Here is a 24,552-nt window from a genome sequence, read left to right as displayed (position 1 = left end):
TCATAATTTCATAATTTTCTTTTTTTGCCTTTTTTTTTACTTCTATACTGTCGTATAGACATCCGTTTATTTTCGTTACACTGCTTACGTTCGATCTTCGTTTAAACATTTTCATTATTTTTCTGTCGAATCTCGTTAAAGAACTTCGTTCCTTAAGCTGGTAACGTGTTCGAATTAAAAGTGAATTTAAGCTCAATAATACCGGTATTGTTATAGTTCCATGTACATAATTGTACGCGAATAAAAGCATGTTCGTCATCATTAAGTTCCATTCTATCTGCGTTAACTCTATCAGTTCTATTCTTTAATAAATTTCATTTCGAATCAATGTTAAATGAAACGTATCTCGAATTTTATATCTCGTGAATACCAACGAGCCACTGACGTTCCATCAATCTGATAATACAAGAACCTAATTTAATTACATGGAAACTGATAGAGTTAAATGTTCGCGAAATATACTTCTTTCCTTCTTGCGTTCGAATTTGATACTTAATAACACGAGCCTTTGTAAGGACTTTTCTCACCAACTTGGCACTTGTAGGATTTAAGAGATGTACGGTGGTTCATAATCGTTTTTCTGTACATTTCAATCCCTTAGCACGTTTCCTACCGGTTAGAATGATAATAATTAGCTATTAATTAGACAGAATGTCGTTTACGAGTTATAATACGGGTTACGTTTTCCTGTTAGTCGCAATCATTTTCACGTTGTTCTTCCCTTTTTTTTTTGTTCTTCTATCACTGACTGAACATTTTTTTTTTTTGTTTTCTTCTTCCTCTCCTTCTTTTTTACCAGTTCTACCTCTACGTTTAATATCGTTGCCAATAATGAAACGTGGATTATGGTTTATTCGTCCTTAATCGTAAGACGTGTAAGTCATAATTCTATGTTACAGTCTGCATCGCCAACAAGACAGGTCAATAAAGTAACAAAATTATTAAAATTTCCAAGTAATTAACGCATCGCTAAAATTTCGTCATAGGATTCACGTTTTGGAGACGACGAGGTTGGCGTGATAGAATCGAAGAAACTTCCTCGGTTGTCTTAACTTTTGTTCCATCCACGAGATGCTGGCAATTTCCTGCTGTATTAGGTCCATCTTTTATCGCTGTTCGAACTTGAAGTTCATTATACAGATGTATATTAATATAGTGAAAGATTTCCTCCTCCCCTCCTCCCCCTACTATCTCTGCATTTCTTTATAGTCATATTTATACTAATAAATATAAATATCTTATATTAATAAAATTTGAAGAGTTAAAATGTGAAATAAATTATGGAAGTATACACCGCAGAGCGAAAGGATTTTTCTTCGACTATCCCTAAATTTCTTTAATGACGAGACGTTTCGAAAGATTGGACCTCGTTGGAGTGGTTTGTGCTCTTACTAATAATCCAAAAGTTAAAACAACTGAGCTCTCCTGCACGATAATCTAATTAATAACATTAGCGAACTTACAAGTGATAAGTTGTAAAAATTAAAAACTTTTGTCGCATACTTTTATAGCATTACGTCAAATAGGGCAATTGGTTGGCTTACAATTTGCAAAATTGACACCTTCAACTTTACTCGTTTTAACGCAAATCTTGCTCTGTTAAAGAATTTATCCACACCGATAACTTGTAAAATTCCGCTAATAACATTAGTTTAATTGTGCAAGAGGGCCCCGATGATCGATCGTACTAGACAGACAATTACATGTATCGTCAAAATTTCTTACAGAATTTTTATTCTCTTTTTATCACAACTCGCCTTTCCTCACGTCGCGACGATATTCAGCGTTCCCCCACTGTGTACCACTATAAACTACGCTCGTTTAATTTTAAAACAAATCACAGCATTTACATCATTCCATGCTTCTTGGACGTTTCTATACGTCCAAGAACAAAAAAGTCGAATGTTGAATTACCATCGCTAAATATTTCTATTACGCTCGAACGATATTCATTATAAACGATGATCACACGATATTTAAACAATGTATTTGATCGATGGAACACTAATTCATCTTGCTAAACAGCACAACACGTTCCTCGTGAATTCATTTACTTTCACGTAGATTTTCAATTAACACGCTCCATGTCATGATAAACGAAGCATCTTAGTACGCAAATCAATTTAAAATAGCATTAGAAAACAATTTACAGAAATCAAAGTAAAGGAAAAATTAAACATTTTTACATTTAAAGCTATGTTCTTTACATTAAAAATTCTAATTTCTACAATTGATTTTGGTACAATTGAAGATAAAAAACTGAAATATAATTGAACGCAATTCAGTGCAATTTTTAAATAGATCGTTAATAACCATTTGCTTGAAATAACATCGAACGTGTTAAAGAACATTTCACGTTTCAATACAAATTTTTGCCTCTTGTTCGAGGCAATCGATCGAACGGAACGGGGGAAGGTTTTCATACACGATAAAATACGCGGGACGTAAGCGCGACGGTGAACGCGAAATAAAAGCTTCTCTTTTAATTTGGTCCCATTATAGGTACAGGGTAGCTGGCACGAATTATGTTAAGTCGATGTACCGATAGATCAATCAACACGAGTCATAGGTACCTGCACGGGACTCAGAACTCGATCAAAAAGAAAAGAAAAATAGAAATAATAAAAAATATTTCATTCTCACTCAAGACAATATCGGAGATCGTTTCTTATATAAGAACAATTTTTAAATTTAATGAAACCTAAGTTCTAATGAAATACAAATTGAATAGCAAAAGTATCAATGTCACATATAAGAAGAACATAATTAATAAGGTGAACTTTGCATTTTTCTATATAATATCGCACTTGTCAGAACGTTAATGCGGAGATTCTAAAAACATTTTTTCTTTCTAAGTATATTTTCCAAAGGTCCCAAAGTTACTATAATAAATGGAATATTAAACGTACGTTAAAATGGATATATAAAAAAGTTTCAATAAATTACATGCCATATTTTTGAGTTTACATTATAACTACAGTCTTACTGTCTACAGTCTTAACTTACAAACTTCTCTTATACAATCCAACTTTTTTACTTATCTTTTACTGCATTAACATGCTGAAGTTGCGATATTTGTCTTCCATTTTTGACATATTTCATATTATTTTGCAGTGAAGAAATAAAAGGAGCTCCAAATGCAAAAATACCGTGCATCCCCTTCAGAAAAAACATATTTTTCACGAGCGGAACGGTGTGTATTTCGTCGGTTTCTCGACTTCCTACGTTCGCGATATTAATGTTCACTTTTATTCATACGTTTCTCCGCGCAGCAATACGTGTCGTCTAAATATTCTACTAAATAACTTAAATACCTTTTCGTCGCGCGTTTTCGTTCCTCCATTATACATATAAGTACAATATATATATATATATATATATATATGTATATATATATATTTACTTTTTTAAATATATATTTAATATAATTATATAATTCATCGTCGGTACACTAATCTCAGTGTATCATCGGCGATATCTAACAACTTGATGGAAGGTGCCGATTAAATACTTCCATCGACACATTTTGATTATATTTCTTTATCAAGTTTGAGCAACTCACAAAATTCTTTATATTTTACAACGTCTGTGTTATCAGAATAAATTTGCTATTAAAAAAAATACTTTAAACAATATTTAGTATTTTTGAAATACTTTTCACGTCGAAGAAAAGGGTCGTTTCTTTTTAAAGATGATATGCGATATCTGTTTCGCCAAAATTTCTAGCCTTTTAATATAATACATCGATGTAAGTTGCTCAACTTAATAGTTGACGTACGAGACCCGCGAATATCGTGCTGCTTTTGATTTTATATTTTTGATTTGATCAAAAATTTTGAAGACCTTTAATAGCTCCACAGATCTCTTAAAGGCACAATCTCGACAAACGTGTGTGCAGTTTGCCGGGATGTTTCGTACGCCATTTATATTCCCCGGCGAGTCAAAGTCTAACGCGTAATGTTTGTACAAATTGGAGAAATTTGTCTTACTCGCGAAATCGATTCGAACAACTTAGCTGAGAGTTATCAATTACGAATAACAGACGATTCTCTCTCCACGTACAGAATATTATCGGGTAACTTGAACATCGGAGGGAATAATTTAATCCTACAGACAACTGGACGCAATTCGCGTCCTTGATGAATTGCTAATTCCTTTCGGGGGCTAATTAGAATCTATAAATAAACGCAGCATTCGTAAACTCGTAAAAAAATTCCACGGCAAAGAGCAACTCCATTCATAATTGAATCATACACACAAGGTTGAAAACACGTTTGATCAAGTTTTGCAAATATCTACGTATACATCACATAATGTAGAGATTTGTTCAGTCGCTCTTTTTTCGCTCCTTTGGACGCAACAGTTCAAAATTCTTTCATAAACCACTGTATCCAGAAAGAAAATTGCGAGAGAAAATGCCCCAGTTACATACTCGCACTTTGAAAATGATTAGAATCACATAGTTCCCTTCCGTCAGACTTTCAATTGGGAAACACGTTAGCCCGCGAAAGAATTAATGATTTGCTTTAAATTTCGCTACCTATAGCGCCTATGTGAGGTCTATGCCAACGAGGAATACTTGGTTGGCTGCAATACATACCCATCGACGTCGGAGCGACGAGGTCGTTGTTCGACTCGTCGAAACTCGCCTCCTCGCTTTCATCGCCGTCGAAAGATCTGACGGTCGTCGTCGCGGTCGTAGTAATTACCGACGTACCGTGCGTCGCAGTGGTCACTGTCGATCCGTTTACCTCTGACATACGATCCGTACTTACAGTAATACTTTCCGTGTCGGCGACTTCCACGTTTCCGCCGCTCTCGCCCACCATGTTCACGAAAAACTCCGATCTGGAGAACCTGCCAATCTCCGTCGAACCGAATGCTTGGTGAAAACCAGGCAACGGTTGCTTACTGATGCTCTTCTTCTTTGACTCGAATCTTTCAGCTGATCGACGAGATTCATGTTCTTTATCGCGTGATATACTAGATTCCTGATGGTTCAAAATATTTAGTAATTATTGAATTATATAGTATTTGAGCCTCTCAGTGGCCTCTCACTCGTAGAAGTGAGTAGTAATTTGTTTCTTGAGTATCGACTTAATAAAGTTAAAATATTGACAAATAATAGAATTGATCAATTTGACTTTTGAGAGGCTCATTTATAAAGATTGAGGGGTTAATATTTATTTAGTGGAATGAATGTTATACCGTTGTTGGAACTAGATTATCCATAGACATTCTGTTATTCATAGTGCTTGGCTCCCACCTGGGGCCATCATCCTCACGACGAATCCTTATTGTGGACGCAGAGTCCATGATAGAGTTTACTGAGGTTTCAAGTAATCTCGGCATCTAGAAAATATTTCTATTGTTATTACGTATTAGGTTTAGGTAAAAATTCCTGTGTATAACAGAATGAAACAGTTCTCTGTAAAAATCTAGAAATTACTGCATTTCTGTGTGTCAATGAGACAGACAAATTTCTTTACGTTCTTTAATTTACAGTATTATAATGTAAAATTTTTAGCTTTGGTATCTAGTTAAAGTTTGTTTTCCGTACGGTTCGTATTATATTTTACATATAAATTAGAAAAAGGAGAAACCTGGTGCTCAGGGGGCGTGTACGATGCTCGTACGTTCTCGATATCGAGCTTAGTTGGATGATACATCATTCGCGGTGCTTCCTCGGAAAACTCACAGTGTCTAGGGGGCATACGATCCTGTAACAGCAGAGTGTGTCGCGGCCCACGGACTCCAACGTTTCGAGGCATAGGCGGAGTGTCTATAAAATTACATTAGAAAATAATACATTCTCCGGCATTTTCCTAAACTTTCTATTGGATTTTATCTGTACTTACGTGGCAGCACGCCATGACAAAATTGACCCCACGGTTCGTGTCCGTGTGAACCTGGACTCTGAATATTTGGGTGAAGAATGTTGCTCATCTGAGAAGGATGAGAAGTTCTGGGATGTTGATGAGCACCTTCGCCATTCTGCAATGATTTGTAGAAGCTCTTCAAGAAAATATATCATTTAAAAAGAAGGATTGGGAAATCTATGTAGAAGATTTTTTCTAGATTTCTATGAGAGAAGAAACAAAAAAAGTATATCAGTATATTTTGTTCATTAAAATATTGGAAAACTTTTAGATATAAAAAATAGCTTTTAAGAGGTACAAGAATTCTAAAATTATTTTATACTTTATAGATTTCTGCGAGAAGACAGATAACATGAATGTATTTTATCAATTAAAATTCTGCAAAGCTACCAAATATTAAAAACTCCTAACTCCTGACAAACTTTAAAATTACATAACTTTTTTTCAGATGATTCCGGAAACAACCCTCACCTGATAAGGATGCCACTTTTGACCATCAGGAAATTCGCTGTACTCCATATTCTCTTGGCGACGTAAGTCCCTTTCTCGACTAACATCGGTGAAATCAACCGGATATCCGTTATTTGAAAATGTAGCACCGCATTCAGCGGCCACGTTATTGGCTACGTTGGCCACAGCCTGATTCCTCATCACGTCTTTGCATTTATCGAGGCCACGCTGATGCATCGCACCCATTACTTGCAGTCTCTCGATAGGATCAGTCACGTTGCCGTACCAATCGGTCATTCGGGGCGAATGGATCGGCTTTGGACGAGACGTCGACTGGAACCACGGTTCCGTGGCTCGATCCGATTCCACGGATGAATTCATCGGCAAGTTGACTGTGGACACGCAACCAAAACGATGCTGATGATCTAGGAAACCACCGGATGTGACTGGACCAGCGATCACGCCCGCTCGAGCGATCGCGCTCTGCAAGATCGATCGCCTGGATAGCTCGCGACTCTGTTCGCGCATCGCCTTCCGCAGTCTCGCCTCCTTCGGATTGTACACGTAATCTGTCAAACAGGTGAATGTATTCGATTTTATTTATTACAGAAATTATAATTTTATTTTATTTCACATAAATAAATTTTATTATATATAATTATTTATATATATACAGTTATTTTTTGTAAGTATAAATATGAAATTATATGAAAAGTATCGAGTACAGATATACAATATCCCATGTAAAATGATGAAATAGTAATGATAATGAATGAATACTTTTGAGTCACTCTGTATATCCTTGCCACCTGAAGAACTAGATAAGAAATGCAAATCATAAAAGATTTAGCCTCTCCCTGAATAAATGCAGGTTCTTCATTTTTATTTAAGGAACTACTGCTGGAATTTTCAATAATTCACTACTATAGAACTTTGTGTTATAAAAATACTACTCCTTTGACGTTGACTCCATCATATTTTCAGTTACTTTGCTATAAAAGAATATAAAATACTTTTAACTACGTAGAAATATAAGATATTTGAAGACAGTATAAAGCAATGTTTCCATAATACTTATTGTCGTAGCTTCCACGCAGGCGCGCTAGATCTTATTATTACTGTATTTTCTAACATTCTCGACTTCAAATTTAAAACACAATACACCTAAAATGAATTTAATTTTATCAATTTCTGTCAGTACTATTACAATTTTAATGACGCATTCATACCGACATAATTCTTCTCCAAAAGACAATCTATACCTACAAGGACCACTTGAAATAATCGACAGCTCTAAAGAAATATGACAAACGTTAAAGAAATCGCCAAGTCTGAAGAAATATAACGAATGTTTTAAACGAAGAATAAAATCGGCCGTGTTTGTTGAAAATTTCTAAAACATCTACCTGTCGGATACGCAGGCGGTACAGTCCCGTTGTATCGCGCAGTAGTTTCGATAGCGCTGGAAATCGGCGGCGGTTCATAGCCACCGTAATCGGTGCTCGCGTTTTCATAGCAAAAGTAATGTTGTTGTTGATAAAAGTGGCTCCCTGCCGCGTAAGCCTCGACGTAGTTGCAGCAGTCCATCTTTGCGACCAATGTGGTCCTTATCGCGCCGCAAAGAACGACTTCTTTACTTCCCGAAGCTTATCAGCCACGATTGCACATTAAATCCTACCAAGTAAGCCTTGAACACATAACCAGAGGCGAATTTACATTTTCCACGGATGCTTCGAACCGAGTTTCGAATTTAGTCTCTTTTCTGTTTTCTTTTGTTCGTTTCCTTTTTCTTTATTATTTGGAAGAATCGGAAAATTGGCCCCTTTTTTTCTTCTTTTTTCTTTTTTCTTCTAATTTCGTTGGATCTTTCTTGAATTTTATTCTTTCATGATACACGTCACCGAATAGAGTTTACGTGGGAAGACCACGTAAAAAGAGGGTACATCGGGAGGCGTTCGATCGGCCTCCTGCATTCCGTCGGGAAGACCCAGCGTTTTTAGTCCCGTCGCGCGTGGCGTCATTGTCGTACCCGCCGACGTTGTCCTCGTCCTCCTCGCCGTCATCGTTTACACCGACCGTAGCCACTGATCCAATTCGCGAAGACTGGCCTAGCTTACTAACTATAGCCCCGTAGATCCCGTCTCGTGGGCCACGCGACCCGTCGATTCCACACTGGATACAGTTGAATGTATCGGACAACCCGCGTCATAGTAGCTGCATCAGCCGCAAGATCGATGCTCAAAGCTTTTTCTCTTCTTTCAACACCTCCCGCACGCCCGTTTTTCTCTTCTAGTTCGTTCGACCGCCACGCATCTCCAATTCACGTTTCTCTGTCGACAATCGATATCAGTGGTTTATTTCCGTGCTTATCGTAGACAATTCAATCCAAAGTTATTTTCGAAATCAAATTAGTTCTGTTGAACAGGAAAGTCTGTATCTACATTCTGCAATTTTATTTCTTCCATCATACTATTTTTCAGCTTCTCCTTCTGTTTTTCATAATTTTTATTTATTTATTTATTTTTTTTCATTTAATCAATCTTGATGACAGTCATATGTAAAATTCATTTCCATTTAAATAAATCAGTCTCTTCCATCCATCTACATTTTATTTACTCAACATCACAGATTGATTCACCAGAAAAAGAGAAAACAACAACGTACATCTAATCTCCAATGCAAAACTACGATGTTTAACGCACTGATCGTTTTTCCATTCCAATCATTTCCTCTTTCACGATGTTTGTTTAGTCACCTCGACTAAATCTAAACGTTAGTCACTCTAGTCAGTTGTCAGCATCTATTACACGTTCGTATCAACTATATGCTTCTTTTATTTTCAACTGACGTTTCCCATTGTCACTTCTTTCGAGACGTCGACCACTATTCGTTAATTTAGCTTGACTATTTACTATCGAATCAACGGCGGTATCCAACGACCTATTTACGCGAGTGTCTCTCGCTATCTGACTGATACTCCTGTGGAAGAGGCGCGCGTGCCGCAAGCGGGAACGACAGGCCGCGCACGGGAGACCCGCGTTCCTGCCTCGCGGTGCACTTGGGTCGCACTGATTTTGCGAGCGGCAGCACCGTGCACGTCCACGAATTTACGTGTGCGTTTCGTCATCGACGAATCCGACGGAGCTGCAGAGGGATAGAGGGGAGGGCTCGGTCTAACAAGAGGGTGGCTTTTTCCCTACTCCGGAGAGGCGAGGAGCGTTCGAGCCACGAGGTGAACGAAAAGAGTTCCGGCCTCCAACGTCTCTGCGGTGTGCGCAAAATATCCCAAGAAACCCCCTTTTCGCCGCCTATCGATTCGTAGAAGCTTCCTCTCGTTAATCGTTCGTCAGAGGATCCGTCTCACTTGAAATTGAACGTGTTTTTGTTCAGGAAAGAACAGTTGATCGAGGTGTCGTGTTATTCTTGCTACCATCCCTCCACTCGGCGACTATCATCGATTACCCAGAGTTCGAACTCGCCTTTTAAATGGATCGTTTGCTCCGGCTGCTGTGTGCTGGTCCATATCGCCTTTTTCCTTTCTCTCCTTTTTTTTTTTTTTTTTTTTTTTTAGATTGAAACGTAATTCCACGGATGCACTATTTGTTAAATGGATATGGTATCTCTAAAATGCAGATTTTGTTTCGTTCTTCTTTCTTCGTTTGAAAAATACTGGCGACATATTTGCAATCCATAACCTGGAATTTGAAAAGTTATTAGAAATGGAAAATAGAGTACCGTTTTATGGAGCGTGGAATTTTTTATTGTAAAATACTTAACCACCGGAGAATTCGTGCATAAGTGGAGATCCCTGCATTTTGCTGCATTTTGAAATTTATCTACCCCGTTACGAGGACTGCAGCAATTCTTCCTCCTTGTTATACGGAGTCTGCGGTAATTTTTTATCGCGCTATACGAGCACTTATTGTACTCATTTTAGGAGTTGTATACCAAACAGTTTTGGGAGAAGCTTTACGAAGTCACCCTACAGATTCTGCCGCAATAATCTCTTCCTAAATCTCAGAATTCTTATTCACATCCTATCCTCCTCTTAGATCATAACTATCCTAACTTATTTTATATTAACCGCTCAAAAACTAAACTGATCAACTTCGCTTTCTAAAATTTTTAATTTTAGCATTAGAATATACGATTTAAAAAATAATGATTAGTCTCGATGGAGTTGATCTGTTAAAAACATATATTTTAATTGAGTCTACTTTCATTGTTAACTGCTATCTGGTCATTAATTGTAAAATTCCAGTCATAATCAAACATAAGACAGACACCATTTGATCGATCCTAAGCGTACTTTTCAAGGAAAATCCGCGTGACGTTCACAACGACGGGAGGCTCTCGTTTTCTCGAGCAACCGAGCATCGCGTCGATGCGATGGCGGATCGATGACCGACGATCGTTACACACTACACACAGAGGGAAGAGAGAAAGAGAGAGAGGGGGGACACTCCTCCCCCGCGTGTCTTTGGCTCGATATGCCCGCTGGATGCACAAGCCTCGACATTTTGACGGCTTCCCTTGGAGCGACCGTGCGTCACCCCTCTTTTTCCTTGTCACGCGTACGATGCAGTCGCGCAGATGCATGCTAGTCCGCTTGCCCGCGTCCTCGGACGCTCGCGCAGAACATATCGACACTTTCCGGTGATCTTAATTGACCACTCGGCTTGTTCGCTACGCGTTGGCCCGCCGTCGATTGCGCGACTACCGTTTAGCGGTGAATTTAGCCTTCTTTGCACCCTTTCGACGTTTTCAAGCTACAGCTGGCTATCGTTACCAGAACCTTTACTGAGAACGTCTGATTCTCTTTTCTCTTTGATTTGGTCACCAGTCCTGGTACCTGTGATTTCCACGTTAAATTTCAATTCTGAAAAGAGTGGAAATTTTTAATATCGAGATCTTTTACAATTTTTATAGTATAAAAACTTTGTTTGTGAAATATTTTATAGATAGAATTAAAGTATTAAATGGAAGATAATATAGATAGAATAGAAAATATTATGTATAGATATTAAATATTTTATTTGAAGGTAGACATTTTTCATACCTTAATATGCAATTGAATAATTTAAAACTTTTCTTTGATCGTTTTCTTGTAGTTTATAAATTTTATTTTTCAATTGTTCATTTATACGTATAGTCGTTGCACTTCACATGTTGAAGCATTTCTTCTCACATGCTATGGAGAGGCTTAAACTTTAATTTTTTTTTTATATATAACGATATTGGAACTTGCATTTATTCACAAGAAGAGTTCTCGCTCAATCGTTGAATGTTAATTTCTGCGGTGGATTTACGACAATGGGAAAGAGAATGCGATTATGTTAAGAGTAAAACGGGTATCGGCTGAAACGATCGATCTGTCTAATATGCAATTACTATTTGCGCCCAGTGTATTGGTTCATCTACAGCATTCATGGATTATTAATTAAAACAGTTACAATAGTTGAATATGCACGCTCTCGTATCCTGTGATACCTACGAAGCCGATCTAATGTCACTCAATTCGTGCAACTAAACTGATACCAATGCACTGAATCGTAGAAACAGCATAATCAATGATCAATAGTTAGACTGTCAATTGATTTCGATACAATGTTACCAAAATTAAAATAAATGTGTATAAATTTGGTCTTTACAAAGTATGGGGATATCAATATAAATCATCCATAATTTAAACAATTATAAGAAACGATATCCCTTTAAAAAGGCGCAACTTCTGCTATTTTAAAAAACTACGTTTTTAATGTAAATAAATAAAAGAAAATCGTTGTCTCCGAATATTTCAAAATTCTGTTTCTGTCAAAATATTTAAGCCATAGGCAATAATTTGTCCGATTTTTATTCTTCCTACAAGTTATCGTGCTCATGATGAACGAACTTGTATGCGCTCTTGCACTTTTTCGTCCTGAATACTGTGATTAGCCAGCAGAGAGGAGAGCGAACGATCGCGGGGGAGCTAAAATGCGATTATAGCTCGTCGATTTGTGGGTGGGATAGCAGAGCGATACGAGTTTTGCGGGTCGAGGTACAGGGCACAGGGTGGCAGGCGGAGAAATATTCTCGGGTGAGTGACGGGGAACGGGCGGGAGGGAACAGTAGAGACCGGAGGTATTGATTGCGACGCGACTCTAGGAACCTGCCCGATACACGACCGCGCTCTACCTACCTACCTACTACCTACACCCACCGACAAGCGCGATTATTCCTCACATATCTCGCGTTACTGAGCATTCACGCGACTAAATGTCCTCCGCGGCCTAGCTGTACGCGGTCCCCCACTGCAAAATCAGTGCCAACTCCTTAAATACTTAACGTCGATCATTAACACATTCGCAGCTTCGTATTTTCTCTCTTTGCAAACCCAACGCGATCTTTTTTCGCGGAAAATATTGGACGAGCCAAAATTACCAGGAAAGTTTGGAAAAATATGGAACTCGGTTGATGCTGAAAATAAAAATAAATTGAAGGTTTATGGCAAAAACGAAGCTTTTAAGAAAAGTGAAACGTCAAAAATTGATTGGAAAATTTAGGAGAGATTTAGTTTTTTCTTTTTTTTTTTTTTTTTGTAGGATTTAGGAATATTTAGCAAGTTTATCATCAGACCTGATTTTGTATGGTGCATGCATCTACCTCATTTCATAGATAAGTTTACCATGATGTTACCTTTTCTTTTCGTGCTTGTAAGGATACAAGGAACTATCATGTACCTACCGAACGCGGGGCACGAACATTCAGTCGTATCGATAAACTTCGACGAGCCGCTACAAACGCGAAAACGAGGTCATATTGGTTTGAAAAGAGACTATAGGTATAAAGCGTACCGGGATACTTCCTCTTATGCTCCGCGTCCACTTCCCGGGCCAGGGCAAAGTATTTTTCCTTCACGTCCTTCGCCATGTTCTTCCAAAGGATGCCTAATCTGCACGATATAAAATGTTCTAATTTACAGTATACTTTGTGTTTTTAAATTATTAAAAATGTTAAAATGTTTAAATAAGCAAGTGTATTAATTAAGAAGAAAAAATATTTCATACAAAAGAACGTATTCCATCAAATAGAATCACTAGATGCAAATGTAAAAATGGATGTAGAGAAACTAGCCTAACGCTAATGTCCTTATTAGACTCCCGAGGATTCTCCGCAGCGAGCTTTTTACGCCATTCGTTGGCGAACAGCATAAAAGCGTTAGCTGGTCGTGGGATTTTTCGTTTAACTCCATTTGAACCGGCAATCCTCCCGTCGATGCATAGAAATGCTGGGAATCCTTCTGGACGTATCTGCGATCGACCGAGTTGCTGCAGCACGAAGATTTTCTCCTCGTCGCTTTTTTCGCGATTGCTGCAAATCTGCCTTGCCTCCACGCGTATCTTCTTCCTTGACACGTTCTCCTTATCGTTTTCCAAATCTTCATCGTTCGTCGTCAAGGAAACCTTGAACATCCCTTCGTCAGGTTTTTCCTTTTTACAATCCCCGCACGATTTTTCGGATACTCCACAGGAAAAGGAATTTTTCTTCATTACATGTTGACCGGAGGATGAACTATCCTCACGATCGGAAAAAAGTTCGCAGTCGCTTAAATTCTTTTCCTTAACTGCCGTTTTAATTGCAGCTAGAAATATTTCGTTTTGTTAATATTTCGATATTTGTTAATAAAATCGATATTTTAGTGAGATATTTTTCGCGCAGTTTTTATTTATAAAATTAGAAGTCATTTATCAAGTTGAATTAAGTAAAAAAAGAAATCGTGAAAAGTTGTAATGGCTGTCATTTGAAAGCAAATTATATAAGTATTATGTCTAATTGTATTTTCATACGTTAATAAAAATTGTGGCAACAATGACGAGAATCAAATTCGTAAAAAAAAATCCTTATTTTGAATCTCACCTTTCTGCACGAGGTTCAAAATCAATCCAGAAGCATCCATGGTGCCTTCCCTTTCATATGGAGTACCAATGAATAGCTATTAAATAATGGTTCTATGTTCAACAATAAATGTCGGTCGTGAGACGTTTAATAATTACAAAAGCTAACACACGAGTGCAGATTGTACTCCGTTGTCGAGAGGGGCGCGTTGGTTGTTGAAAACACTTGAAAAATCGTTGCGAAACGATACATTTTTCTCGCTTCTATTTTTTCGGCCTTCTTACATGACATCAGCCATGAATTCATAACAGAAGATAGTCGTGTAAGTGTTTGTTTTAATTTTAAATGGGATAATTTTGAAAGTATCGATAGAAACAGAAAATAAGGAATATCATGTCATGCGATGAAACTTGTTCGTGTAATAAACGTGGTATAGATTACTATGGCGTACTATCGTTGAAAAAAGACTGCGACGATTTGGAGATCAAAGCTGCGTGAGTAAGAGCTTATTACTTTATGATGTATATTTTTCCCCGTCTTCTTCATCAATTAATCCATTGATATTTCCATGTTGTAAAATATTAACAGACCTTTGACTGAAAAATATTAATCGATTAAATTATTCCGTAATTATTTTTTTAGTATGAAAGTAAAAATTGTATTTCAATACATGCATAATTAATTTTGTAATTAACTAATGTAAATATGTTACTATCATTTTCAGATTTCGACGCTTAGCGATACGATATAACCCTAAAAGAGCGAAAGATGAATGTTTATGTACTATTTTCGCCTTAGTAGCCGAAGCATACGATGTGCTTTCAGATCCCCTTAAAAGAACCATATACGATCAATTCGGCGAGGAAGGTCTTAAAAATGGCGTGCCTGGAGCCGAAGGATTTATTCAACCGTATACCTATCACGGAGAACCGATGAGAACGTATAGGTACTTTAATCAAATAATTACTTTACTATAACACTATATACACTATATATAACAAATAACACTAGAACTACCAGTCAAAATAACTGTTTCTACGATTTTATAAATGTGCCAATCCTCATTTAGGGATCATGGTCCCAGATGGATTAATAATACCAAAAATGTACTACATAACATGGAATTCCTTTTGTAATAAAGTAATAAATGAATAAATATAAAAATATTCTATTATTAGATATTTTTTAATACCTAAGAAATAGCTCCGTCTTAACTGTTGGTATTTCTAGTGATAACACATCAAAATTGCATTACATAAATATTATATTGAATTAATGTAAGTATTACAACAAAGACATATGCTTTTTTCGTATATTGCTTGCATGTACTCTACGTTTCCCCTATTTTCTTATACTTTAATGTTGTTATCAATTATGATAATCCTTTGCTTTATCCAACGGCTTAAAATTGTGTACAGTTAAACTTAACAGGCACTTGAAAACTTTGAATATTTACGATCCGATCTATCTACATCTTTCTCATCGTATCTCTGCAGGGAGTTCTTCGGTACCGAAAGTCCTTATGCTGATCTACTCTACGTACTAACGCAGTCTTCGTCTCTGCTCGAATTTCCCGAGGGGCGGGGTATAAAGCGCAAGGAAGAACCTCTGATAAAAACCTTGTACCTAACCCTACTGGAGGTATCATATCGACGTTCTATTTATTTATAATTTTCTTCTCTCAGTGTTAATCGCCGAGTAGACAACGTGCGATTCGTCGCAATATTCTATTTTACTTACATATTTTCATAAATCCATTGTATCGATCATTAACAGTTTACTATTCATTGTTATGCTAAACACTTTCCTTATTAATTTTCTTGCTTACACATATATTTGGCCAAATACACTCATTAAACTAAGTGATCCGCCACTTTAATTCTAAAAGATCTATAAATTCATTGATTTATATAAATAGGTCTTTCTTGGAGGGATAAAGAAAATGAAGATACAAAGATTAGTATTGGTAGGGGATGATAAGACTAAGACAGTGACGAAGGAAAAAATTTTAACGATACCCATTAAACCAGGCATTCCGACGGGAACGAGGATAGTGTTCCCAGAGGAAGGTGATGAAGGACCCACAAAAATTCCTGGTAAATTTATAATAATTAAAACAAAGAATAACTTTGTTTTTATTTCATAAACAAGATATAATTCGAACATTTCTGTCCGGTTAAATGAAGATTTTCATTTACTTTCGAAATATACTCAGAGGTAGAATCGGATTGTATGGAACTATCGCTAATTTCTTCTGTCTTCACGAAAGTTCGTTATAACCTTTTAACTTATGTCGATTCGGATATCGCGAAGGATACATTTAAAATGCATCATACATTTCATAGCGGACAGAAATGGGTTAATCGTAGTAGCTCGCATAATATCTTTACTCAGTCCAAAGCACGTCAGCGTAGCGGATGTAATCTTCATCACGGAGGACCGGCCTCACGAGACCTTCCGAAGAGAGGGCTCTGACTTGCACATGACGGTCGATATCTTTCTGCGAGAGGCACTGACCGGAACAGTGGTCACCGTCAACACGCTCGATGACAGAACCCTTCGAATACCACTAACGTCTGTCATCACGTACGTGTCTATCGTCTCCATCCCTGATCCAGTCTTTCTCTACTTCTCCTCTTTGTTTCATTCACTGAATAATTATTTTACGTTTCACAGAATTGATCCTACAAATAAATGTAATTGTTAAAACTCATTTTGAAAAGAAAAATCATGAAAATAATCACAAGTAATATTCGTCAATTACTACATAGAAATTAGAAAACAATTCAAATTCAAGGATTAATCATTCGTTATTCCACATTTTTCATTTTTTAATTGCTTCATGTTTTATAAATATTTTATTGCGGGTTATAAAAGTAATACATAACATTTCTTCTTTCTTATTAGACCAGATTACAAGAAACACGTACCTGGCCAAGGATTGCCGCTGCCGGAAAGTCCGAAGAAAAGAGGAAGTCTAGTCATATCTTTTAATATTGAATATCCGGTATATTTGCCGGTATCAAATAAAAATTACATTAAACGAGCGTTTGATACGTCCGCAGATATCAAAGATACGGAATACGTTCATCGTCTTATATTGGCCAATAAAATGCGTAGAAACGTGGACTTCGATGTTCCTATACGTCGAAATACCGACGATTACGAAGCAAAATAATTAGACTTTATATGCAATACTTAATTTCTCTATTCTTTTCATTCAAATAATTTAACTCATCGATTTGAAGTATTAATTTTTTTAAGAATATTGAAATCTCAAATGAAATTTGATTTTGGATGTATATACAATTTACATTATTAGAAATAAATTTACTATATCAACATATAACAAATTTACTATATATACGTTTGCTATTATGTATAAATATCTGCGCAATAATTATGCAAAACTTTGTGTAACTTTGTTTTCCAACATCTTTTTACTTTACTCTTACTTTTACTTTACTTGTACTCTTTTATCAAAATTTCTTTATATAATTTTTCTTCTAACTTGCTTTAAATATTTAATCCATTATACAATGGCATATCAGGGTTTTTTTATTTCAATAAAATTTTCTATACATATAAATAAATAAATAAATTTTGACTTGAAAAATATACGTATAAGCTTAATAATTTTATTTTAAATTTGAATTCTGGAAACGAATTATTGATTACCTTTCACATCTCTTCAAAGATCAATTAAAGAGTCTTAGAATCTGAAAAGTAACATATAATTGAATTTAAAAAAACATGCGAATTTGGTTCATATAAAGAAAATAAAAAGCCGTTATACTGTTATATAGATTACAACAAACTAATTTGTGAAACTCGTCGAAGTTACGTAAAATACTTTTACATTGGTACTTACGTTGGTACAAAATACCAACTCTATATCTCGCAATAGTAATTATAAATATTAAACATTTTTAACTCCTTTTTTGAATAGCTAATTTTATAATTTTAAATCAGCTATCTGGAACTTTTCAATAAACTTTTCCCAAATCTTTTACAAGATTTAACTTCGCAATATTCACACTGTACTTAAAGGACCTAAAAATATCATTTGATAGTCCAAAAAGAAAAATATTACGTATCATTGCAATCCTTATCCTCAAACGCAGCCGCAACAGAACTTTGTTAATTGCCTTAGTACTGCGCTCTCGCGGTGCAATATATAACTTCTATCATAGTAAAGTATATCGTGCGCAGTCAGTAATCGGATCCCTATTTCACAAATTCGCTTTTTCTCCCATGCTTATCACTTTATCAGTATTTTTGTCGACATTCCAACAAACCGGTTTCATGAACCGCAATTCGTCCAACGAATTGTGTTAGCGGAGGACGGGAACACCCGGGAAAACATTCCATTCGGATGTCGACCAAACGATACACGATAATCTCGAGCAATCATATGACTCCTCCGCACGTGACTTTATTTACAGTTGACTGATACTCGCGAACATGTATGGTGCAGTTCCCTGTGACATGATAGACCGAAAACGAAACAAAGTTAACGAGCAATGCGGTAGCTATAAACGGTCGTTGGTTTATGATGCCTTTGCTTGATAAGCTGTTCCCTTCGAGGAAGAATTTCAGGAATAAAGTACAAACCATCGTAGCATCAAACGTCGAAACAGAAGAAAATGATAGGTAAGAACAGCCCATTTTCTTTCTTTTTCATTTTCAGGTATACGTCGTTATTTGTCTTCATTCATTTTGCTCGTATGGGCCTCTGTACATCGTCACTTCTCTATATTTATCGATCTTATTCACTGCATCGATATCTATTAGTGACATAGCGTATATCGATCATCTATCTCTTGGTTGCCTTCTGTATTGTCCTTACAGTTATTTCGTGCGACTTTTGTCACGAGATAATTGATTTTTATTGGAAAGAGAAACAAGAAATATTTTGATCGCAAAATTTTGTAAGGATTATGTTTTTAATCTAACTTAACCTATTTTCCGTTAGGTCCGTTTCTATTTGCCCGTTGGCGGGAGACATAATCTTGTCGCTAACATACTCGTGACTTGGCTTATATATCGAACCATGAAATTGACCTCTGTATTATATATATCTTTACAAATATTTCTTGTGAACATCCTTCGTTTATTTAAACATTTACACACTCATTTGAATTATTTGTTTTATATTATGTTGTAATAAAACAGAGATTATATCTTTATTGAGATGTATTCTACTACATATGTATATGTATGGTTTACGATGGATATTAAACAAAAATACAACAAAAATAGATTATGTGTTAAATATTATTTGGATCTTGTATGTACAATAAGAAAATTGTTTTTGGCAAGCAATCATGAGATTGTTATAACATTTAAAATTAACATCTGCTATAGATTAAAAAGTTATGTAAGAAAAACTAACTATATTATTTCAGTATAATATTAGAAGATCACAAGTTAAGATTAAGATATTGTTTGTTAAGTCATTCTCCAATTTCTCAAATGTATAGTCATCTATGAAGCAATAATATTGTTTAACTATACTTATAATTCGATATAAAAATATATTATTTTTGTACTGTTTGTTACCACATCTCTTTTATGAATTATAAACTAATTCTTTACTTATTTATATTATTGTGTCAAATACACATTATCATGTGATTTTGAATATTTGCAGAAACTCCGCGTTATACATTGGGGCAGGTCAAGTTCGGATCTTACTGTTCCGAGAGTGTGAATGGCGCGGGAGAAAACTCCTTTTTGATTCTCTTTCCTTGGAGAAAAGATGGTGTAAGAATAAAACAGCCACGATTAATCTTAAAAAGAGTACCGGCAATTCGATGTTCGAGGTAACAAGTAATAATTGAAAAATAGAAGCACAATTTTTAGTCAAGTTTTAAATACTTTATAATAAAATATATGATGTATTATACGCTTAATATGCATAGTTGTAAATTTCCAGCGAGAAAGAATGGCCGAAGACGACGTAAGCTTATTGAGCGAAATGGTATTCGGTACAGTGGCGATGACGTACAGAGGATCATCATTTAAGGTAAAATAATATATTAATATTAAAAATATAAAATGTGTGCCATCAACATTTTAAATACTTTAGTTTGTATGTTTATCTTTAAGATCCATTCAATGAATTCACCATCTTGCATCATGTGCACAAAAGTCTTCCCTGCCACAGAACACAACATATGTAAACAGCAGACGTAAGCATATGCGTTCGTAATAAGACAGTTATCGATTTCATGATTGATATATTGATACGAATATCTGATTTATTACTCAATCGTGTTTCAGCGAGAAAGTCTCGGATGAGGGGTTGGGTCGTTCCGTGAACTTGGATTCTAACCCCAGTATGCGAACACTTTGTAGGTAGCAAGCTAATATCACTGAGAACTAATATCATTGTGGATTAAGTTTGATCCAATTAAAACTAGGATTTGATGTACATATGTAAAAACTTCATTTTCCAGTATCCCGACCAAGTTCTGGAAATCTATCAGGATCCGAATTAAACACTGGTGTCAGAAAAAATTCTACTTGTTCTAGCACCGGTAGCGGGTGGAATATAGACATACCACCACCGACAGGGAGTAAGTTCAATTCAAGCCAAATATATCTCATTGAGCCGAACTAGAAGCGATCCATCGTTGAAAGGTGTTTATTCTTCGGAATGTAATACGATATTAATTCAGGTTCACAATCGTTGGAGAGCAATGGATCTTCTGGTATCGGTAGCCTTTCGAGTTTACGTCGAAGGTGGTTAAGAGCTGCTTCCACTTCTTTAGCCCGATTAGATTCTGATGATACGTTTGGAATGCAGTACTGGGCCGAGAATGGAAATGATAATAAAGAGATTCATACTAAACGTCATAAAACGAGGCTCGGATTAACGATGTTGGTCCAACTAGCCGAAGGCCATGAGAGGTTGAAATTTAATTAGAGATTATTATAATGAATGTTTTAATTATTAATTTCATTCATCTTGGATTTCCCTGGTTTGCATTACAGAAGAATAGAGACCTGCCTGTTAGAGCACATGGCTCTATTGGAAGGAATGCTGGATCGTTTACGATATTTCTGTATTGAATCGGGTAGTATCAGTGCTCAAAATAAAGAAATGCAGCTTCCTGAACGGCTTTATAGATCTTCGCGATTCATTGTTTCGTTATTGCGTTTACTCACAAATATTGATGCGGATTTAAACTCGCGCACACCCTTGCTATGGCATGATGTGCTACTTAATTCAGTGAAAGTAGAGCATAAGATAAGTGCGCTGCATCGTAGTTTAGAACAAATGTGTCAATTATTGGATAATATCGATACAAAATCGAGCAACTTGTAAGTATTTTAATGAAAGATATCACACTTTCGAATCTAAATTAACATTTATATATTTTAGTTTTTTAAGTACTGTCGTCACTGCTGTTCTAACATATCATCTTGGTTGGATATATACTACACTGCCAATCCATGATCGACAATTGGTAAGCAATTTATACCTTTTTTTAAAATTGAATTATATAAAATACATCAATTACATATTTATTTTTAGATGGAAAAATTAGGCACCTGGTATCCTTGTAATCCACTATGGGTTCAATTAGGTGATTTATATGGTGCACTAAGTAATCCCATCAGGGTAGCGCATACAGTCGTTGCAGGCGATCCTCAAAAGGTCGATTTGATTAATTCTGTTTTATCCTTCTTGTCGTACTTCATCCGTAGTGGAGTAGTACAGAAACGACAAGAATATTGTAACGTTACTGAAGAAGACATTCAAGAAGCTGCAAGTCTTTTAGAACAAGCGAGAATAAAACGCCCACATTTATTCACTACGAAAGCAACAACTAACGATCGAGATTCTATGATTTCCCGACGTGTGTTATGCACATCTATACGAAAAAAAATTGCCGTACAAGAGCTTTCGTACGATGCAGAAGATGATAACGCTATTATGCAAAGCTCATATCCTGAATACAATGAGGGAAGATTAAGAGTAGGAGGATCTATTAGCTCTCTTAAACGTAGCATCACGATGGAATCAAATCTTGATTCATTTATGCTGAAAACGTTTGAACCTGAAACAGACACAAAATTCATTTCGAAGAAACTTCCTCGCGATGACGACAGCAATGAAAAGAGCACCGTTAACGAAAGAACTTGTACATCAAGCAAAGTTAAAATAGTAGTGAGCGAAATTGCACCACAAGATGTCGACTTGAGCAAGACTGGTATGCAACAGTGCCCTGAATTTTCGCTACGTAATTTTGAAAAGAAGGTGGAAGATAACGACTTGGATGAAGCATATACGAATTCTAAGATAGATGCTTTTCAAGATTTTGACGATACATGTGTTGATACATTGAAATTATATTCTAGCAGACCAGAATTTGAAACTGGTCAAAGTACAGATAACGAGATGAAAAATTCCCATGTTTTCTTCACTCTAGGTGATGAAGAAAAATCTGTGAAAACATTATCACGACCGCGACTTGGATACAATTGTCAGTGTTCATATATGTTCACACGAGTACCGAGCACGTCTGCACAATTGCCGGAAGATGTATTGAGAAAAATTATTCAAAGGAACTTCCCTGAATCATCCAAGAGTATTCATCCACCAGGAGCAGTATCAAGATCTCTGGGATTTTGTCAAAGGTGTAATGGGCAAGGTTACGTACCTCCACAAAATTATGATAGTTGCAAACAAGTTCTAGAAACCCCTACTAACGCAACAGAAGTGTTACGTACTTGTGGTAATACCGTGGGTGATGGAAGTGTTGGATTATCTAGATCAAACAGTCTAGAAGCTTTGATGGAAGCTAATAGTGTCGTCGAATTGCCAATGCCGCGGTTTGTGTCATGGACTACAATAAACATTTACATAGCAGTAAATGAGATTAACTGAAGATCAAAAATTTGTAATTACAGGACAAAAAAAATGAAGAAGACTGATTCACACCAGGACACAGGCTTTACAAAGACACTCTTACAGAACAGAATAAAACCCACAGAGTCACAGGGATTAAATAATTCTGAACCATCCTATACATGGGGTTTAGTTCTACAAGGTTTGCCAAAGAAGAAAAAGAGGAGAAGAAAGAAAGTTGTCCAGCAAGAAACAAATAGGAATGACTATGAAATAGATAAAGAATTGTGGTACTGCATACGTGAAGAATGTCTTGCCAGTGTACGTTTTCCGACTATTGATCAACCAATTGCCGAATCACTTTGTATTTTAGCGGATTTAGATACTTGGCATGTTGGAATCATATCCAATAATATGCCTTCACATACTGCACCGTTACCAGTTGGGATGTCAAGGCTCGTTGCCAATATGTTGGAAGGCTTTGCTTATTTATGGCGGAAATATCATTCAGCTTCACAAGTAAGAAATTGTTTGACTTCGATTATTAGTTTATATAAAAAGTGCCTTACTCGTAAGGATGATGCTGTAACACAATGTGTACTCCATTCATCTTTTACTATTTTTTCTTAAATTATAGTGTATAGGCATATTGGAAGCAAAATTAAGAGAAATGTGGCTAAAAAGTGAAACATTGGCTGAGATGTTATTAGCAACAGAAGTATGCGATGCCAATGTTGCAAGTTTGACACACGCTCTCGATCTCGATGCAGCAGATATACCACTTTTGCTCGCAGTTGCAACTTCCCACTCTCCTGAAATAGGCCAGAGGTTTGGTCTTACACTTACTTGACTGTATCTTATTTTTATCATGATTTTTACTTTAGGGTATAAAATCCTTTTCTGTCCAATATAGCGAAAGCTATAAAGTATTTCATTATTTCTTTACAAAATATGGTTGTAGATTGTTATTGTTGTATTGGGTAATATGTCCCAATAAACCATCGTCCGTTCTCTAAGTGAAAAAGATATATGAATGTTCAAGCAACTTTTTTAATTACATTAAGATCAAATGTTTGTATATGTTTTAAAATGTTTTAATTTATTGTGCAATATGTAAAATCATCTAATTTTTGCATTTAAATGTTAATATTTGAATATATATTTTATAATAAAAAGATTTTAGAGAATGTTTAAAAATTATTTAAATTATCAATATATTAATTTTCGAAGGACGGATGACACACGGTTCATTAATAAAGAAATAACATGATATTTAATGTACAAAAAAGCAAAATATAGTCTTTTTCTAGAATAATTGCGGAACTCTATGTTTAATATTATTGTAAAATAACTATATATATGGGAACTATACTTGTTTTTTTACACCATATAAAAGAATTTAGATTTATACACCCTGTAAGGATGGATAATAAAACTTAATTTTTATACTTCCATATGTTCTGTTCAAAACATTGTAATCTTTAA

General features: G+C 35.9%; 4 protein-coding genes and 1 long non-coding RNA gene across 5 annotated transcripts; 2 read left to right on the top strand and 3 right to left on the bottom strand.

Annotated features, from left to right (window-relative positions):
* Positions 1–3: 3 nt before the first annotated feature.
* LOC100649001 lies at positions 4–9,873 on the bottom strand. Its single transcript, XM_003400749.4, has 6 exons — positions 7,736–9,873; positions 6,351–6,898; positions 5,859–5,994; positions 5,604–5,782; positions 5,209–5,352; positions 4–4,991 (listed from the first exon to the last, which is right to left on the bottom strand). The coding sequence occupies exons 1-6, from the start codon at positions 7,914–7,916 to the stop codon at positions 4,527–4,529; spliced, it is 1,653 nt and encodes a 550-aa protein (XP_003400797.1). The 5' UTR covers positions 7,917–9,873; the 3' UTR covers positions 4–4,526.
* A 1,533-nt stretch (positions 9,874–11,406) lies between these two features.
* LOC100648574 (dnaJ homolog subfamily B member 13-like) lies at positions 11,407–17,851 on the top strand. The gene is made up of 6 exons (XM_003400823.4): positions 11,407–14,701; positions 14,932–15,153; positions 15,704–15,848; positions 16,126–16,303; positions 16,622–16,793; positions 17,115–17,851. The coding sequence occupies exons 1-6, from the start codon at positions 14,601–14,603 to the stop codon at positions 17,383–17,385; spliced, it is 1,089 nt and encodes a 362-aa protein (XP_003400871.2). The 5' UTR covers positions 11,407–14,600; the 3' UTR covers positions 17,386–17,851.
* Positions 13,180–14,268, bottom strand: LOC105666485. Its single transcript, XM_048411984.1, has 3 exons — positions 14,229–14,268; positions 13,379–13,974; positions 13,180–13,263 (listed from the first exon to the last, which is right to left on the bottom strand). Exons 1-3 carry the CDS (start codon positions 14,266–14,268, stop codon positions 13,180–13,182), a joined length of 720 nt encoding a protein of 239 aa, XP_048267941.1.
* LOC110119877 lies at positions 16,309–18,405 on the bottom strand. The gene is made up of 4 exons (XR_002308401.2): positions 18,079–18,405; positions 17,886–17,926; positions 17,138–17,347; positions 16,309–16,891 (listed from the first exon to the last, which is right to left on the bottom strand). It is a non-coding gene; the product is annotated as an uncharacterized LOC110119877 (long non-coding RNA).
* Positions 18,406–18,478: 73 nt separating this feature from the next.
* On the top strand, positions 18,479–24,521 carry LOC100650662 (folliculin-interacting protein 1). The gene is made up of 12 exons (XM_012316429.3): positions 18,479–18,860; positions 19,861–20,032; positions 20,146–20,235; positions 20,319–20,401; positions 20,493–20,563; positions 20,669–20,788; positions 20,891–21,122; positions 21,207–21,536; positions 21,598–21,682; positions 21,751–23,051; positions 23,130–23,586; positions 23,705–24,521. Exons 1-12 carry the CDS (start codon positions 18,760–18,762, stop codon positions 23,915–23,917), a joined length of 3,255 nt encoding a protein of 1,084 aa, XP_012171819.1. The 5' UTR covers positions 18,479–18,759; the 3' UTR covers positions 23,918–24,521.
* Positions 24,522–24,552: the final 31 nt, after the last annotated feature.

The sequence above is a fragment of the Bombus terrestris genome, chromosome 14, assembly GCF_910591885.1.
Source record: "Bombus terrestris chromosome 14, iyBomTerr1.2, whole genome shotgun sequence".
Classification (NCBI taxonomy): domain Eukaryota; kingdom Metazoa; phylum Arthropoda; class Insecta; order Hymenoptera; family Apidae; genus Bombus; species Bombus terrestris.
This window is presented reverse-complemented; position numbering and strand designations above follow the sequence as displayed.